The sequence below is a fragment of the Cyanistes caeruleus genome, chromosome 12 (assembly GCF_971803275.1).
Source record: "Cyanistes caeruleus chromosome 12, bCyaCae1.hap1.1, whole genome shotgun sequence".
Classification (NCBI taxonomy): Eukaryota; Metazoa; Chordata; class Aves; order Passeriformes; family Paridae; genus Cyanistes; species Cyanistes caeruleus.
The window spans coordinates 2,153,368-2,172,113 of NC_141712.1; the positions used below are offsets into that span (position 1 = coordinate 2,153,368).

The 18,746-nt window shown below is 49.2% G+C and overlaps 1 protein-coding gene across 2 annotated transcripts in view; it reads right to left on the bottom strand.

Annotated features, from left to right (window-relative positions):
• Positions 1 to 8,404: 8,404 nt before the first annotated feature.
• LOC147650794 (axonemal central pair apparatus protein HYDIN-like) overlaps positions 8,405 to 18,746 on the bottom strand; it is a 57,199-nt gene continuing 46,857 nt past the window's right edge. For both annotated transcript variants that reach the window (XM_086847700.1, XM_086847701.1), the window contains 12 exons: positions 18,286 to 18,490; positions 17,681 to 17,913; positions 16,472 to 16,620; positions 15,331 to 15,523; positions 14,676 to 14,784; positions 13,832 to 14,086; positions 13,344 to 13,486; positions 12,776 to 13,000; positions 11,456 to 11,616; positions 10,490 to 10,596; positions 9,465 to 9,912; positions 8,405 to 8,796 (listed from right to left, as the gene is read on the bottom strand). In XM_086847700.1, coding sequence (XP_086703826.1) covers positions 8,634 to 8,796; positions 9,465 to 9,912; positions 10,490 to 10,596; positions 11,456 to 11,616; positions 12,776 to 13,000; positions 13,344 to 13,486; positions 13,832 to 14,086; positions 14,676 to 14,784; positions 15,331 to 15,523; positions 16,472 to 16,620; positions 17,681 to 17,913; positions 18,286 to 18,490 — 2,391 coding nt within the window. In that variant the 3' untranslated portion in view covers positions 8,405 to 8,633. The remainder of the gene's footprint in view (positions 8,797 to 9,464; positions 9,913 to 10,489; positions 10,597 to 11,455; positions 11,617 to 12,775; positions 13,001 to 13,343; positions 13,487 to 13,831; positions 14,087 to 14,675; positions 14,785 to 15,330; positions 15,524 to 16,471; positions 16,621 to 17,680; positions 17,914 to 18,285; positions 18,491 to 18,746) is intronic.

The window sequence follows — 18,746 nt, forward strand, 5'->3', positions numbered from 1 at the left end:
TACAATATCCTCTGTCTGAAGCGTTTCTTAAAGCCTAATGGAAGGTTCAAAACCAGAACTTGAAGGATTGCATCAGTTTGAGCACCACAGCAACCTGCCTTACAGGCTCATTAAAGCCTTTGCATTGTGGCATATTGCTGAATAATACAGTGACAGCCCATAATATAAAGAAATCCACTAAACTATCATACAAAATCATTACAGTTTTAAATCATGAGTTTACAAGTTGAGGAATTAATTGTTTCATTTAGTTTCAGTATCGTCTGTTGTTCCATTACTGATGTCGATTTCTGAGTTTAAGAAAAAACAACAAAATGAACTACAGCAGTTTTGTACAGTAGAGGAATTCATAAGAATTCATAAGTATTGTTTCATCAGCACAGAATGAAAGAATATGAATAGAGGTATGTTAAAGTCAAATAATGTCATGCATTTGTAGAAAAGTGAGTCTATCAAGATGCCTCTGCTCTGAAAGCCATCTTTTCTGCCAAGTAAATAGAAGAACCACAGTCAGTATTTCTAATGCTCTGCTCTTTTTGCTAAAGCTGACCTTTCCCCCCCTTCAGCCAAAGCCCCCTCCAGGCAAATAACCAAACACAAGGACATTATGCTTTTATTACCTGCAGTGCATGAGCCATAATTCCCTCTTTGAGCTATGCTCTCGTAGAATGAGCTGGTGTTACTACTGCAGTTTGGCTTGCTCTGTTTTAATCTTCCAGTCAGATCATGACTTGCTTCTCAAAGGTCAAAATTGCCATCTTTCCTGCAGGAAGTATTCCTTCCTTCTGCTAATGCAATGACATCACAATCCCAGGTTCTCACCTAATCAGATTAACCAGAAATAAAATGGGTTTGAGCCCTGTTGTAACCAAGGAGAGTAAAGATGTGGGGAATGAGGGAGATGCAAAAGGGAAGCTCGTGAGTCAAATTAAAGGGAAGGACTAGGCAGAATAGTGGGGTTTTTAACTGCAAACACACATCAGAGCAATCAAACCTACAGAGGTTGTAGCAGGTGGTCAATCAGTGGTGTATGTGTACAAGGCTGCCCCAAGGATTTTCTGAATCCCCAAATTTATTTGGTCAAGCCCTAAGGGAAGTACTACAACTTTTCTCAACCACACCTGAAATAAAACTTCTCCAGTATGTGGATAATTTACATCTCTCAGGAGAGGATGAAAAGAAGGCTCAGGAATCCACCATAGCATTATTAAATTTTCTGGGAAACCAAGGACTGAGGGTATCAAAGGGGAAACTTCAATTTGTAGGACGTGAGGTAAAATACTTAGGACATATAATTTGTCAAGGGAACCAGAGACTGAATCCTGAAAGAATTAAGGGGATAGTCTCACTCCTGCAAGCAAAAACTAAGAGAGAGATTAGCAGACTTCTAGACTTGTTGGGCTATTGTAGGCTGTGGATCAAAGGGTACACTCAGGCCCTCAAGCTCTCGTATGAAAAGCTAGTAGAAGGTGAGATTGGGAGGGGAAAAGACGAGCAGAAGGTTGAAGATTTAAAACAGAAATTAGTCGGTGCACTGGCATTGAGCCTTCCTGCCTTAGACAAGCCTTTCTATCTGTTTGTGGCTGTAGAAAACAGGGAGTGTTAGCACAGGACTGGGGAGGCTCCAGGAAACCAGTGGCCTGCCTGTGAGAAATGGAATTGTGGAGGATTCTCAAAGCCTGACTGAAAGCTCACATAGTCTCATACATCTGTCTGCAAACTCAGAGATAAGGTCTGCTGACTGAGCTATGCCATGGAATAGAGAAGATGTTCTTGAGAGAGAGACTGAACTGGAAACGAGTTCCAAACGATGGCCTTGCAAACAAACCAGGTATTTTGGAGAATCAGAACTGGGAAAGATGCATTACTGCAACACTGTTGGAATTTTTACTTCTCTTTTTGCTGCCCAAGTCAGTTCTTGATGACAAATAAACAACTTTCTATGCAGAAAACAAACGTGTCTTGGAGTACACAGAATTACAAAGCTGCCACAGTTAAAATCATTTGGGGAAGCAGCAGAACACAGAGACAGAAAGAACCATTTGGAAAGCAGTATCTGAGAGCTTACTCATTTGTTTGCAGTTCTGCAGCACAAAAGTAGCAGCTTTGATGAGTTCCTCGTCCTGAGATTCTGTCAATACCTGAATCATAAGTGGCAGACCATTGTTCTGAAGCAGCTCACACTGGTTTTCTTCTAGAACAAGCCATGGCAAAGGAAAATAGGTTGGTTTCAACCCCACACACCTTAACCTTACATTCATTTTAGGAGCCAATACTGGCAACTTTCTCTAAGTTTCTGTAGAAAAAGAGATTTTCATTAGAGACTTGAGCCTGCTGCAGGAGACAGCAGGAGAGCTTTACATCACACAGGATGATCTGACCAGAACTCAGATTTCTGCAAGAAAACAAAAGGATGACTGAGATAAATTACAGGATGGAGGTCCAAGCTCATTTAATTGTGGCCTAAAACATTCAAATAATGACTCTTGTATTTCTTTTCTTCCATTACCAGCTCCTGGAGTAGATATGCTACATTTCTCTGAGGTTTGAGATCCAGAAATATCAAAATCTCAGGGTTTATAACTAGCATAATAAAATTAGTAGTTTAATCCTGGTCTATCCAATCTGTTCCTCCTAATTTCTTACGTATTTAGATAAATTTTTATTGTGATCTCATTTGCATGTGTATTCATATAAGTGATAACTTGCTAGAAATAGTTCTTTCTTGTTTAAACGTAAATAAAAAAGTAATAAAAAAAATTAAACATTTTTATTTTGACAGTGTGTACATTTTTAGAGAAACCTTTATCAGCTCCAGCATGGAGCCAGAGAGAGTTGAATAAGCTTTGACACACAGAGTATCTGCCATAAAAAGAGCAGGGGACGAGCCCTTCCTGGCACTGGGAACACCACTGCTCGTCCATCATGCTGAGCCCCAGTCCTGTCACACACCAACTGCTCTGAAACTACACTCAGAACTAGTGCAGGTTTCTGCTTTGAAACTTTTGTGAACTTCCCCTTGAAGCTCTTATGGCAGAAGTGTGAGACACCAACCACGGCCACAGCACAGGCTCGTCAGGATCACAGGCTTTAGGTACCTGTGACCCGGCGGAGCGGGGGGCTCCGGGCAGATCCCGAGGCGAGGCGGGTCCCCGCTGCCGAGCGCTGCCCGCCGGGCTGAGGGGCGAGACCGCCGGTCTGAGGGGCGAGACCGCCGGGCTGAGGGGCGAGACCGCCGGTCTGAGGGGCGAGACCGCCGGGCTGAGGGGCGAGACCGCCGGGCTGAGGGGCGAGATCGCCGGGCTGAGGGATGGGATCGCTGGCCTGAGGGGCAGCGGCGGCCCCGCGGTGCTGAGGGCAGCGCCCGGCTCGGCCCCTCAGGAGCCGCCGCAGCCGCAGCGCCGCCCGAGCGCCTCAGGGCGCGGCGGACTCGGGACAGCCCTGAGCCTTCCCCTCAGCCAGCTAGGAAGCTCTTGCAATTGTAGAACCGTCAGGGGTGGAAGAGGTCTTTAAGACCACTCAGTTCAATGTCAGCCCAGCATCTGCCACTGCAAACCCTAAACCACTAAACCATTTCCGAATATCAGATCCAGAGGCCCCTTTAACACCTCCAGCGATGACAACTCCACCACCTCCCTGGCCAACCTATTCCCAGGCCTGAACACCTGAACAGCGAAAATTTTTTTCTAAAATCTAACCTGAATTTCCTCTCTCGGCGTGAGGCCAGTTCCTCTGGTTCTCACTGCAGGCCCAGCAGAAGAGACCGGCCCCACCTCACTGCATGGCCCCGGCAGGGAGTTGGAGAGAGCAGTGAGGTCCCTCCTGAGCCTCCTCCACACTGACTAAACTCAGCTCCCTCAGCTACTCCTCATGGGACATTTTCTCAACCTTTCATGAGCCTTACTGCCCTTCTCTGGACACACTCCAGCCCCTCAATGTTGTTTTTCATGAGGGGCCCAGAGCTGGGCACAGCACTCGAGGTGGGGCCTCACCAGTGCCCAGCACGGAGGGGCTGGCACTGCCCTGCTCCTGCTGCCCACACTGGTGCTGATACAGGCCAGGTGCCCGTGGTCTCTTGCCCCCTTGGGCACACTCTGGCTCACTCTGAGGTGTCTGGTGACCCTCAGGATGTGGCACCTGGCCTTGTGGAACCTCAGGCCATTGTCCTTGGCCCACTGATTGAGTCTGTCCAAGTCTCACTGCAGAGCCTTCCCATCCTCCAGCAGATCTACGCTCCCACCCAACTGGGCCTCTGCAAATTTACTGAGGGTGCTCTCAATCCCCACATCCAGATGATCAGTAAAGATGGTGACCAGGACCAGCCTAAAACTGAGCTCTGGAGGACACATTTCAATGCAGCTCAGTTTGCATACTCTGCAGCTGGAGGCTGCAATGCCCCCACAACAGAAAGAGCAGCCATCCCGTGGCATTGGCTGCACACATGGTTGCTGGAAAAAAACCTTTTACTAGGTGAATGTGGCTGACAGAACCAAGCTTTCAGCACTCCCTTTCCCTAATGACCCTGAACTCAAGGAAAGGTATTTCACCTTTCAGATCTTTGCACCATTGGATCCTCAGAGCTCCGTCAGCCTCTCTCACCCTTTTGCACCTTCTCCCCACTCAAGCTGATGAGCAGCTTTTATAAGAAACAAGGGAGTTCTGCTGCCAATGAGGTGAGCCAATGTCGCTCCGATTGGGAACGGCGAGGAAGAACGACACTGGACTCTCAAGGGAGTCACAACACGAGAATTCCCTGGTTTATTACTTCAGGCCTGTTTTATAGACTGGTACGTGGAAGGTACAGAAAAGAAACTCCTATTGGTTAACAAAGTGCTACATCACCATCATTGGTCAGGGGGGCCCATCACCCCCCTGGCCTTCTCCTGCAAAAGAAAACAAAACTGCAAAACAACACCTGCAAGGCTGTTTAGTGTCCCTGAGAATTGTTTTAATTCCTTCTCATATTTTTCCCAGGCTATTTTCTCAGGCAGCCCGAGGAGCTAGGCGGCCTGTAATTTGTACAGGCACTGTGGTTTAGATTTAGCATCCATAAGCCAATTTGTAAATGCAACTTCTCTGCCAAAAACAGCTACTGCCTTTTTCTTTCAGAGGTGAGTCATCAGAAGTAAATGTCAATATGACTTACCCTGTTAGCCCTTTGCTACTCTACCATTTGCCTTGTTTGGAGATTGTGCTCAGATCATTCAGTGAAGGGTACAACAGAAATTAAATAAATCATAGCTGATCATGAAATAATACAACTTAGGAAAATTTAAATGGATTGTGAATTATTTACATCATGGTGGTAACAGCACATAGAAACCAAAATAAGCCCTTTCAATGAAGCTTCATTTATATCCTTGTTCCTCAAGCGCTATTATCCATTTGTTTGGCTGATGTACATGTACAGTGTAAAAATACTGTTCAATATCTTCTACTGTTTATACATTCCAACACTTCTGTTGTGTTTTCTGAAAGCTCTGAGTATTTCTTATTTTGAAAAATAGATATATTATTTTGGTAGTAACATTGAAGTTGTGTGTTTCCTTTTGGCACTCAGCTGAAAAAGTGAAGAAAAAGAAAAAAAATCAAAAAACTTGAGAGGTGGATAAGTAGATCACAAGGAGCAAAATTACAGGAGATGAGCACGTTACTACCACCACGGCTTAAGAGCATCTCTCGCAGAAAACAGAATGGCTGCACTGTCCCAGCTATATCATTTCAACTCTCCATGACTTGCTTCCTGCTTTATAAAGCTGAGTTAAGCCATTTTTATCTAATATGGATAACAACTAGTAACACATAGTTACAGTTCTCTTGTATTACTGCAGCAGCACTAGGTACCCTTGGAATTTTTTAGGGTATTGCAATGCCATCGTGTTGCGGCATGTGTTCATTTTAATAGTTTCTTAATTTCTGGTTGTACAGCTAATGGTTTGTTCCTATATTCCTGTGTTCCCCCAAAGTTGGATTGCCCCTAAGTTGTATCCTCCCCTACGCTGCCTATCACTGTGACCCAAGCCCCTTACCCCAAACCTTCCCTGCCTGTCACTGCCCCTTCTTCCAGACCCTTCCCTGTCAATGCCCAGTTGGGCCAATCCCTGATTGCCCCACCCCCTTGTCAATCCCCCAATCCTCGAGGCCCCATTGGCCCGTGTGACCTGTTCTCTCCTCCCCCTTATCCTTATTGGTCCCTGTGCTGTTAATCCCGCCTGATGCTCCTGCCCTGTTGGCTCCTCATTGGTTGACAGGTTGTAGCCACTCTTTCTATTTAATCCCCAGCACAGAGTGCTTGTGGCTTTGTCCGTGACCCGTTCAGAGCATGTGCTCGTTCCTGGGTGCCGTTCAGAGAGCCTTCTCCTCGTCCTTTCCCTCTTCCTTGTGCTGACAGCTCTAACGTGCTGTAGGGCAGCGGCTGGAAGGTTCAGCTCCTGCTGTGAAATTCAGGAGCTGTTCCCCACACTTGTCAGGGTGCCTTGGTGGTGGTGAGCTGGCCTGGGACTGTGGCACGGCATCACTATCCCTGAGTTTAAACAGGTTTCAGATACTATTTGTAGCTTATTCTTTTACATAATTTGTAGCAAAAGTGAAAAAATGACTGTGCATGTGGAATTTTCCTTTGTAAACTCTGGTTAGTGACTGGACTGTTAGGTGTATGGGGATGCACATGATGATTTATGTACTTGTTCACTCTGTGTGGCTCCAGGCTTTGAGAAAGAATAATCCCACTTGGCATTTTGACTCAATTAGGTCTCAGGAATGATGAATCCAGAGTAATTTGTTGAAAGCTGCTGAAAAAATGTCTCTGAAGTTTACAGCACAGTTGAAGTGTTCAGGTGAATGAGAGTTCAATGATTGAATATCCAGTTATCCTACTGGCTATGTCTAATTGTTACCCACTGTTACAGTACAGAGCACAATATCACCAGGAAAAACGTGAATGTCATCTTCAGACTGCTCTATTAACCCACTGTATTTTTGATCAAAGTTACTTTCTACAAATTACCAAGCTCTTTTGCCTTTTTGACACTCTTGTTCTTTTCTTGTGAAGTATTTATATATATAATACAGGTAGCTCCTGAATCTGCTCAAGGAAAACAAAGTTAGCTTTTAGGTCTTCTAAGCTGAGGTCTGTCTGTTTCACCTGTTTGTGAAGCTGCAGTCCAAGAGCAGTGACAGAAGGGTTGCTGCTCTGGGAGCAGGGGTGCTTCTGGCTTGAATTTAAACCCAAAGGCATTGTACTAATTTACACTTCTTACAAGGGCTCTGTCAGTGCACAGAATTTCCGTATCTCTTAACAACATCTCTTAAAAATAGAAAAGATAACAAGAACAAGCTCCCCCCATGCCCTGTATGGTGCCTGCCACGGTTTTCAATTCCCAGTGTGACGGCCAACTCTTCTCAAAAATGCTGGTGCAGAATGATTGTGGAACTCGCTTGGGGTTCTCTGGATGGTAACGTGAGGAACGCTTTCTCTGCAGCTGTTTTGATCTTTTCAAGGACCGGCCTTGGCAAAACCCGGGCCTGGTCCTTCGCCTGTGCCCATTCCCCATCGCCGCTCAAGTGCTCGGTTGTTATTTTATTCCCAATGGCATCAAGGGCGCTGTCGGAACTTTGCAATAACTCAGAACATTCGGCCTGTAATGACCTCTTCCATGCCCCCTCCCATGCAAGATATTCTGATGGGGTAAGGAGGCACGAAAATAAATCATGGAGGTCATACGGGACTGAGAGATTGGAGGAGAGGGTGGCCTTTAAAAGGCCCTTAAAATATTTGCTTCCCTTTCCAAACTCTTTCTGGGCTTTGCAGAGTTCTCTTTTGTTTTGAAATGAGAATGGCTCCCATTCCTGAAGCACACTCCCACATAATTGAACATAATTGGAGTGGCAAGAGGAAGGGTCTCCTGTTCTGGGTTCCGGTTCCTGGGCTCGGCACTTGTGGCTCGCAGGGTGTGGGAACCAGAAGGAGGGGCGTGGGAACTGAAAGTCAGAAGAGGGTTGGCGGTGCTGCAGGGGAAAGAGGAGGGCTCAGAGGAGGGGCCATTGTGAAAGGAAGGGGTGGGGACCTTTTCAGGAGGAGGAGCCCAAGTGGAGAAGGAGGGGTCCGAGGGGACAGGAAGGGGAGGGACAACTGGAGGAGGAGAGATAACAGGGGGAGGAGCATCAGGGAAGAAGGGGTTGGAAGTAGGAAGAAGGAAAGGATTTTGGGGAGGAGAAGTACAAGGGAGGGGCCTGGCCATGCGGTCCCCACCATCTTGTGCTCTCCAGGAGCCATTCTGGGTACACCAGGGAGGAGAGGGTGAACGGAGTAACTGGAGACAACTGGGGGGAACCTCAGAATGTACTAACTTGGGGGTTTGAACTGGGGTAGTGGGGTTTAAGGAAAGATCTCTGGCACCATGGCTAACGGTTAACAACTTATTAGCAAGTGTTTATTTACAGTTAACTGAAACTTAAGTTATTTAACAAATTAACAAACAATTATTTAATTAACAAAGTTAATTAAAAGATGATGATGGCTGGAGCTGGGAAGGGCAGCTGCAGAGGTCGCATGTAAAGGGTGGGACACCATCAGCAGTAGGAAACAAGATGTTGCTGGCTCCTGCTGGATGCTCCAGCTGACACAAATGCTGTCACTGTGGTGTTGGTTGCCAGTGCAGCTGCTTCTTGTGTCCCTGGCCTTCCTCTGTCTGCTGTAAGGCAGAGCATTTTGGTTTTTCAAAACGCTTCCACTGCCGGGCTCTGCCTTTCAGAACCACCTGCACCGTCCTGTGAGTCTGCTCCAGGTTAGGAATGCTGGGGAGAAAGGGACTGGTATTAGCCAGAGAAACATTTCCAGCCAGACGCTTTTCTGCCTCCTTGCAGAGCACACAGCATTGCATCCTCCCTCTGTGCAAGCAGTGAGCAGCTCTGTGCCAGAAGCAGAGCTAGGGACTGGCTGGTCCCTGGGTCTCTCATTCAAGATCTTGCAACCCTCCAGGAGCTTAATGTTTCATACAGTGTCTTTTGCCAGTGTCTCCCTACCAAGGCCAGATGATCTCTCTGCGCTCCTGTGGGAGCTGCTGCCTCTCTGGGACTGCTTGTCTCCAGGCCCACCTCCCCATCCCGGTCAGAGGGACTGAAGGGAGGGTGTTAGGGGATGAACCAGGCTGTGCTTGGTGATGCCCAGCAATAGCACAAGAGGCAACGGGCAGAACCTGAACAGGAAGTTGCACCTGAACCTGAGGAAGAACTTCTTCCCTTTGCGGGTGACAGGCTGCCCAGAGAGGGTGTGGAGTGTCCCTCACTGGAATTATTGCAGAGCCCTCTGGACACTGCTCTGTGCCATGTGCTCTGGGATGACCCCGCTTGAGTAGGGAAGTGGGACCAGATGACCTCCTGTGGTCCCTTCCACCCTGTCCCACCCTGTGATTCAGTGATAGCCATCAGAAGTGTGAGTTGGCAAGTGTGTCCATGTTTCCCACCTGCACAGCATGGTGGTCTCAAAGTTCCCCACATCCTTTGGGGAGAAGAGCACATGAAAGGTCTTCTTCTGGCCAGGAGCGATGGTGCCGAAGTTGGGGTTGATGGAGAACAGTGACTGGTCATGGGTGACATCTGGGAGGACTTCCAGGGAGGAAGTGGCACGCTGCGGGGAGAGATTCCATTCCTTGGAGCGGCACCACTTCTTGGAACTCTTCTTCTGCTTGGCATCCAGCTGCTCTTCCTCAGAAAGCTGCTCCTGGTCAGAATCTTGCTGTTCCTGCTCGGAATCCTGCAGCTGTTCCTGCTCGGAATCTTGCTGCTCCTCGGCAAGCCACTGTAGGTGCCGCAGCTCAGAAGGATGCGTCTCAAAAGGATGGTCCTGCTCCCCCCGGAAAAGAAGCACCAGCTTTCTGCGCTGCCTTACAACAGGAGCAGAGATGAGCCCACCTGCAGAGAGGAAGAGGACACCATTCAAAGACAAAATCTGTGTTGCCAGCAACGCTGCCTCCTGCAGCAGCACATAGGTGGAAGAGAGCTGGGATGCACTCGGAGCATCTCTGGCCAAGTTCCCAGCAGGGAACAGAGCTTCTGGGAGCAGGGTCTCTGCTGCAGCACACACTCCTGTGCCAAAGCAGGAGCTGGTTTTAGACAGTGACTTTGCAGCTGCCCTGGAGTGGGGAACTGCACACAGACAGTGGCTGCAGGGCAGCTCACTCGTTACACCATTGCTCTCCCCAGACTCAGACTTCTCAAAGCAATGACCTGATGTCCCCCCTCCCAGTCCTGACCCAGCACGTGGCTCTCCCCAGAGCCTGGCTCAGCTCCTTTGCAGAGCTGAAGTGGCAGAGCAAGAACAAAAGGGGCTGAAAGGCAGAGGGGGCAAGGAGAAAACTCTCCAGCTGCAGCTGGGAAGATGCTGATGAAAGTGAACGTGTGGACAAGGAGGAAAAAGGAATTCAAGTTTTGGGGTGAAGGGGCAGGGTCTTCTCCCCAGGCCCTCAGCTACCAAGTGAAATGCCCTTACCCATCAGAGAGGTTGAATATGGCATCCTCACTGCTTCACTATCTGCAGGAGCAGCTTCCTCCCAGAAGTATTCCAGGGCCACCTTCCCTGTGTTGTGCATCCTGAAACTGAAAAGCAAGAAGGAGGAATTAAAAAAAAAAGTCCAATAAATAGAAAGCAAATAGTACAGTAACATTGTCTGAGGGACTCCTGCTACCACTTTCTGCTGAGGAGCATCTTCTTCCCCAGGCAACCCTGCCATGCTCAGACTGCTGTCCTTCCTGGGTGGCCCAGAAAAGTATTTCGAAGTCTGGAAGTTGAAGAGGAAAGGGCCAACATGGTGCCCAGGACATTGAAGCTAAGGGGCTTACTTTGGACTTTCTTTAGGTCTTGTTTGACTGCAAACTTATTCTTGAGCAGATGAGGACAGGTGACACGCAGTGAAAGCAAACCCGTGGCTGTTCTCAGCAGAAAATGGCAGCATTGAGCCTCTCCTGACCACCCTCTCCTGCTTGGCTTGGCATGCATGTGAACAAGCCTGTGCTGGTTTTGGCTGGGGTGGAGTTCTGGGAAGCAGGCACTGGGTCAGCCCTGGGCAAAGGTGTCACAGCATTGTCACAGTACAGCTGGTCTGGACTGGACACAGTGAATGTGGCCATAACACAAATCCAATTCAGCTGGCCTAGTTCATGCCTGAACGTGTTCCCAGGTAAGTTACAGGGGACCCTTGGCCAGCCCCATCCAAGCTGAGAAGTGAGCACAGCACTGGCCAGGAAGTTGGGCAGGAGAGAGATCTCAGCCAATGGCTGTCTAGCTCAGGAGATTTGCATTGGGTATTTCAGTGAGCTCTGAATAATGAACGAGGCTGTTTTGTCTCCTGAGCACCTGGAGCTCGAGTCGTGAGTTTTGTCTCCCCAGCCACGGCCAGCACAAAGTTCCACAAAGGCAGCTCCCGCTGGCAGGGCCCTGCCTGGCCTCAGCACTCACGTGGCTGTCCTTGTCTGGAAGGGCAAGGTATCCTTGAGCTGAACCACGACTGTGTCCAGTTTGAACTGGGCGTAGGCAACCAAGGCACTGAGGCACAGCTCGGCCTCCTGGCCGCTCTTCTTCAGCACAGTGTGAGCCGGTTCTGGGACTGTCTCCACTGTCTGCAAAAGAGGAGAAAAGAATCGCTGAGCAGAGCCCAGAAAGTCAGGCTGAGAAGGGAATCTTTGGGCCTCCAACATCAGCCTCATAGAGGGACTAGAAAGGACCATTCACTTTTACTTCCCTGGAAAGATGACAGAATTGGGACTGTTGTGCTGCAGTAGTTGTTTCTGCCCACTGATCAAAGCAGTCCTAGCACAGCTGTTAATGTACCCATGGAGACTACAGCGGCGTTCCAATCCCTGTACTTCAACCTTGGAGAGGGACTGACTTTTTCCCTGGTCCCCTAGAAATCCAGCAGGTCTCAAAATTAGGGTTAAGTTCCCCTGCTGGAGCTCTGTGGGTGGAGAACCCCATGACTGCAGACTTCTAGGAAGCACTTTTTTCTTCTTGTCTTAGGAGAAAGTGCTCTCCAGATGTCACCTGTGGAGCAACAGCCACACTGCTGGCAGCTGGGGATGGGCATTTTGGGATGTGAAAGATCTCACTAGGAAAGTGTCCAACTGCAGATGTTCTGATAGAAAAGAGGATGGTTTAGAGGCCTTAAAATGGTCCAGAAACTTGGAAAGAGCCTTCACCCAAGCTGAGTGTGTTTGGCAATAATGACAATAAAAGCAAGAGTCTCCAGAGATGATCCTTCTCCGGACTCCTCCATACGGTCACACAGTGCCTGGGCTACTCCATGATGAGATAACCCTCCCAATACAGAGACCACAACCAAAATCTCTGGTATCCATGGAGACAAACCTTGGCATTCACCAGCAGGTGCAGTAGAAGTGTATTTGTCTCCACTTCTAAAGAAGAGACAGAGTGCAGCAGACTTAACTCCTTGTTGGTGAAAAGGCACCAAATCATATGGAGAGATTTCAAACACCATAAAATGAGATAATCATAAAACATTGTCTCCCATTCAACATGGGCTGCAGCACTTGTGCTTGTGGCCCAGACTGATAGCGTGTGGCTAATGGTCTCTTGTCTAAAGGCTTTCCCTCTTGTGTGAGGGTCATGTGCATCCACCTCTCCCCTAGAATGCCCTGCTGGTGAACCTCAGGGCTGTCCAGTGTCCAGAGGAAGCAGGAGCTGCTCAGCCAGCAGTGATGGTGTTATGGTGGTTCTTTTTGGAAAAGCTGTGGTGGCTTTGTTTGCCATTTTGCTTCTTACCTTCTCTTTTTCAGGCCATTGGGCTGCTGGCTCCTGGTTCCCGGTGATGTCCTTCCACATGACAGTGCGCATTTCGTCGTCCCAGTCCGGAACATTCCATAGTGGCAGCTCAAATTTGATCTTGGTCACCTTACATTTCACAAGGTGCCTCCTGAAGGTGGCTGGGACATCTGATTTCAAGGTCACTGTGATGGCCTTGGTGCAGCCAGGGTGGAGATGTCCCACCTAGGGAGAATCAGGGAATCAAGACCAAACTGGAAGCACTGCCAAGGGCAGGACTGATATAGCAAAGGGGACTGATGTGGTGAGCAGCTGTGCCAGGAACCTGCACCTCAGTGTGGATTTCTGTGAAGTTTGATAGACAAAAGTATGAAGAGAAGGTACCACCTCCCATAACGCGAAGCCTTTTCTGCAAGGCTGGCAGCCTTGGCCCAGCCAAGCCAGGGAGTGCATCTCCTGTGTGGCACTGGAATGGGCTAGCACTGGCATGTGAGGTCTCCCTGCCAGCTCCCAGGAATGCCAGGGCAGGGCTTGAGCAATGGGGAAAGGCAGAGCAGCCCCCACTCACCCTGGGGGAGAACTGGAATGGGACGTCTGCCTCCCACTCGAAGCGCATGAACATCATGCCGGTGTGGTTGGTGATGGTGAAGATCCTGTGGCAGGGCTTCCCAACAGGACAGTCCCCAAACTGGATGTGGTTCAGTCTGACAGCTGTTAAGGAGGAAAGCAAGGGATCTCAGCATGCAGGGAGTTCCACCCCACCCCCCTCACATGCACAGACTCCTGTATGTTCAATGCTTCCTTGCTCCAAGCCTTCCTCCCTCTGGCAGGGAGCCCCCCAGGCAGTTCCCCATCCCACCACTTTCAGGGAAACACCCTGGCACACCCCTGAGCCAGCGCCATGCAGCACAGCACACACTGCTCTGCATGCATGGCTGCCACACCCACAGGCCTCCATGTCCAGGGGTGACAGCCCAGGCCTGCCTAGAGAGAGGACACACATGATCAGATATTTTCTTCTTCCTTGTTCCACCTTGGCAGCCTCTCCTCTCTTACCATCAATGATGTCTTTGTTCAAACTGCTCTTATCATTCCTCAACTGTGGGTCTTCCTCTAGACAGTCGAAGCTGAATTCATCCTTGTGGCCTTCACCCACCAGCTCTATCAGGGTCTTGTCAGAGTAGGTGTCCCCCACTAAAACGCGGATCTTCCCTTCCACACGTTGAGCCAGGGTGGGATTGAAAATGACATCAAACTCTGCCGATTGCCCACGATGCAGAAGCAGGAGAGGCTTCCCTGGGGGCTTGCTCTCTGCACAGCAATGGAAATCAGAATTAAGTGATACAGTTGTACAGAGGAAATATTTCCATATATGAGGAACAGAAGGTTGAAACCAGCTGCCTTCTGAGCACAGGTTGTTCTACCCGCAGTGGTTCCCGACCCTCTTCCTGTGTTCACAAGACTGCCATCTCCAGACACATCACCACTTAAGCAGCTTAACCTCAGGTTGATGCCCAGCCCTCATTCCATCGCTTCCAGACAGCTCCAGCCACATGGAAAGCTGAGCCAAAGAGCACTTTGGGCTTCTGCTGGCTGCCTGTGTGCTCAAGGGCTGTGTCCGTTCAGGCTGGGACCTTGCCACATGCTGCAAATACCTCAGAGGCTGCACTGAGGCAGTGAGAGTCCCCCAGAACCCAGCCCACCACGTCTAGAAGAACACAAGAACTTCCTACTCCTTGCTAGGAGGAAACCCTGCAAAAGGTCCCCATGAAAAGCTCGGGGGACAGAGAGCCCAAGGAAAGAAAGTGTGTCCAACATCTGGCTGCAGCTCAGAGAAGCCAAGAGCAGGGCACACGTTTTCCCTCTGTGCACCATCGCACTTCATGGTTAACGAATTTACCATTTTCAACAGAGTCCTCTCCCACATCTTCAGTGTGGAATCTCTCCAGTGTGGAGCGCCTGGCTTTCAAGAAGAATGCTCCATGCTCATCCTCCAGGTGTAACATAAACTGAGAAAAGGGAACACAGAGCACAATGATACTGGTGTGAGTACAGGATGGCACAGGGACTGACACCACAGTGCTGCTGGTCCTGCATAGGAACCCAGCACCTCTCCCACTGCAAACAGCACTGAGCACAAAAGTTAAGTCAAACCAGCTGGGAAAAAGGGCTCTTTAGAGCCATTTGGATTGAACCAACACGGAACCAAACAGGACAGAAAGCAATAAGCAGAATATAATTAAACCACAACTAAGTTTGCTTAAAATATAGTAAACTGGGGAATACAACCTAATGGAACTGGAAAATCACACATTCCTTGAGAACAAACCTGAAAGATGGGGGGAAATACTCCACCACCTTCCTTGTGTTCAACTTAAAGAAGAAAGACTGGATGGAAAATTTTCAAGAACTCCCTTCTTGGAGAACAGATGTCAGTCCCTTGCTTAAAAGAATTTGTGACACCTCTTGCCAGGTCTGCCATGGTTTTTGGGACCCTCCCCCTGTGCCACAAGCACTTATTCCCAAACCAGCCCATTCCTTGAGCAGGTCCTCACCTTGACAGGTACGATGCCGTTGTTACGGACGACCAGGGGGAGCATCTCTAAATCCCCCAGCTGGAGCCTCTGGAAGCGCAGCACGGCATTTCCTCTCTTGCTGCGAGCTCTCGGGCACACGACTGTCACCTGCGGCTCGTGCCCCCTCCCACTGATGGTGAAGCTCAGGATTTGGGGCTTGATTTTCACAGAGCTGCAGGAGAGGCACACAAACAATTCCAGCTGGCACTAACCCATTTCTCACTGGGCAAGCCAAGCAGCAGGGGCAGTCCACACTGTTTTCCCTGCCTGGTGCTCCTGTAGCCCACAACACAGCCCCCCACCAGCCTCTTCCCAATCCCCTCAGGGCCATTCACAAGAGGAACCTGTCCAAAGAGCCAGAGCCTTCCACAGTAACAGTTAAAAGTAATTTCACTTAATTCAATCATGCAGTACAGCAGATACATAATGAGGCACCAGATGAGATATGGCAAATCCCCTGGCTGCAGTGAGATGAGACATAGGCAACAAGCAAAAAAAGCACAGCATGAAAGCAGTACAAAAGCAAGAAGGCAAAAAGAAATCATTGTCACCATCCACCAAGATCATTTCCAAGAACAATAGAAAAGCAATTGCTTATTAGCAATTAGACTTCTCTGGCTCCAATTCAGCCACTAAAGGCTTGAGGAAGGGCAGGTCAAAGCCCCTGTACACAGGTCCCAGTGCAGAGGAACAGGGCTCCTCTTTCATACCAGCTCCCATCACTCACATGAAATAGCTTCATGAATGCAGGGAATCACAGAGGATCATTAATGTCACAGAAACCAAGAGGAAATTGTGACTGCTGACTTGCTGCCACAGAAACTGATCCATCTAAGCTTCTGTCCTTGGAAATGCCCAGCTCAGCTGTAGCACATCTCAGTAACTTCCAGTTGGCTACCTATTTCCCTGTCTTCCTATTTGCTCATACAGGCTAAACCTGTATGACAAATCTGCCTCATTTTTCTGCTCTATCCAACAGTGACTGCCTCCCAGATCATCTCATGCCAAGTACTCTGCCTAAGGCTGCTGAGAGCATTAGAGCTAACAAGAGGTCTGTGCCTTCCCAGTGGAGAGGCAGCTGTCAGAGAGGCCTCCCCCAATATTTCTCAGGGTCAATTACCATTTGGGGATGACAAGGGAAGCCTTAAAAGTGCAGTCGTAGTTCTGCTCGTCTGGAGGGGTGAAGGTCACTGTAGCAACAGCGTGGGATGAGCCGGGAATGGACATCTGGACTGGATGCAACTTGAAAACGGTGATAGGGCCTTTTTCCTTGGGGGAAGCCAGAGAGCAGTGTTAGGAGAAAACACCTTCCAGCACGACACAGTTTCATTCATAAAGGCATTACTGAAAACAGCATGTCTGTAGTGGTTTAGATTTGCTAATTGGAGTTTCTCAGTCAATGCACTAAATAATGTGGTGGGGTTTAGCACTGGCTAAAATCACCAGGACACTTATGCATTTTTTGTTGTGAACTATGGATTAGGAGAAGGGTAAAACAGGTTTAAAACTTAAAAGGAATAAAGAAATTTTATCAACAGGACTACAGGAATAAGAAACATCAGAATAAAACCTCCAGAACACTTTTTCTCCCCCTACCCAACTTTTTCTTTTCCCAGCTGACCACTGGGAGACAAAACCTGGGATGGTAAAGCAGTATCAACTCTACAATAGTCTTTGATCAGTCCTTGTAAGAAGAAGAGTTTTTTCTTGTCATGCTATGGAGACTTTTCTACAAGAAGCAGTTTTCTCCTGGCTTCTCTTTTCCATGAATAGCAGCCAGCCAGGCAAAAATCTTGCATTGTGACAGCTCTTCCCATTTTCACAGCCCTCCTAGAGGTGTGTTTATGGGCTGTGAACTCAGGGGCTGTTGTTTTAAGGATGAGTTGTTCAAGCAGGGAATGCTGACCTTGTGCTAAAGCATTGTGTGTTCTGAGTGCTGGCAGCTGCCCTGCCCTATGTGGGAGGTGGTCACTGCATGGAAAACCCTGCAAATAACCTACAACTGGCCTTCAGAGAGAGGAAAAGCCAGGGAGCCTGAGGAGATGCTCTGCTTTGAGCCCTGGCATGTCAGTTGATAACAGCCCCTCTCTGAGTGTGCTTCCAAGAGAGGTTCAGAAGGATTCACTTCTCCCACCAAAGACCCAGAGGTGTGAGCCAAAACCTTGCCCAAGACATGAGAATTCAACACAACTGTTCCCTGGCTCTGCTGCTCTGCCCTGAAGTTTGACCTACACTGAGCTAGTGTGGGCCACAGAAAGCAATCTGGAGAACAAAACAGCTTTCACATGGCCCTTAGAGGGCAACCATCTCCTTGGCCTCCTGTTCTTACCTGTCCTGGCAGGGGGCTGATGGAGAGGACCACGTCACACGGCAGAGCACTTGTGTTGTAGATGTTGAAGTGGGCTTCAGCCTCTTGCCCAACCAGAATCTTGTTGAAGATGAACTTGTTTTCATCTCTCACAAACAGGCCCACACCGTGCACAGAGAGCAGCTTGTGGGTGAGGTCAGTGCTGCTGCAGATCGGGTATTCTTCGAAGATTAACATTGCATCCTCAGCAAATGCTGTGGACAGACCAGAGGGATGAGCATGAAGAAGCCTCCGTGATGAATTCATCTGGGCCTTGCTGGCCTCTGAGAAGGCTTGGTAAGCTCTTTCTGCCCAGGTAAGTGCTAAACCCAGCTTTGGGTGGGGGAGCTGGCTATGAGGATGGAGCTCAGTCAACCTGAGTCTTAAAGAGCATTGCTTTCCTTTTATCCTTCCATGCATCCCTCTCAGCTGGGGAGGGATGAATTCACCAGTGGACTTAAGAGGGCTGGAAACTCTGAGGATTTCAAGGGGGGACACCAGGGCTAGCATGCCTCCCTATCCAAGCAGCAAGTTGAGGTGCTGATCAGCAGCAGGTCTGGCCAAGGGAACCTGTGGAGAGCACGTACCTGGCAGGCAGGACTCGGCAGTCAGGGTAAAGGGAATGCCGAGGGGATTGTCCCTGGGGTCTCTGCCCACGATGTCAATGTACAGCTGCTCCTCACAAGTCCCCTCCTGCCCTGCCAGGCACTCCACCGTGATCTGCTGCTGGCCCCACGGAGCGATGGAGCCGGAGCAAGGGGACACCGTGAACATGCCCACATTGAGCTGACCCTGCAGAAGAAGTTCCAGGAGAGGCTGAAGGGTAATAGCTGTGCCTTGAGCACCCCAGCAAAGAGTATGTCCTGCCTTGGCCTCCAGCTGGGCCCAAGCAGCCAGTCCCAGGGCAGGGAAAGATGACTCCGTGGCCCAAAGGCAGCTCCAGGTTGAGCCCAACAAGCCAAGAGGAGCTGCAAGCCTGTCTCAAGTGGCAGAGAGAAAGGAGATTGAGTGTAAAGAATGAAGGTGGTAGCTGTGATCCTCAGCCTCC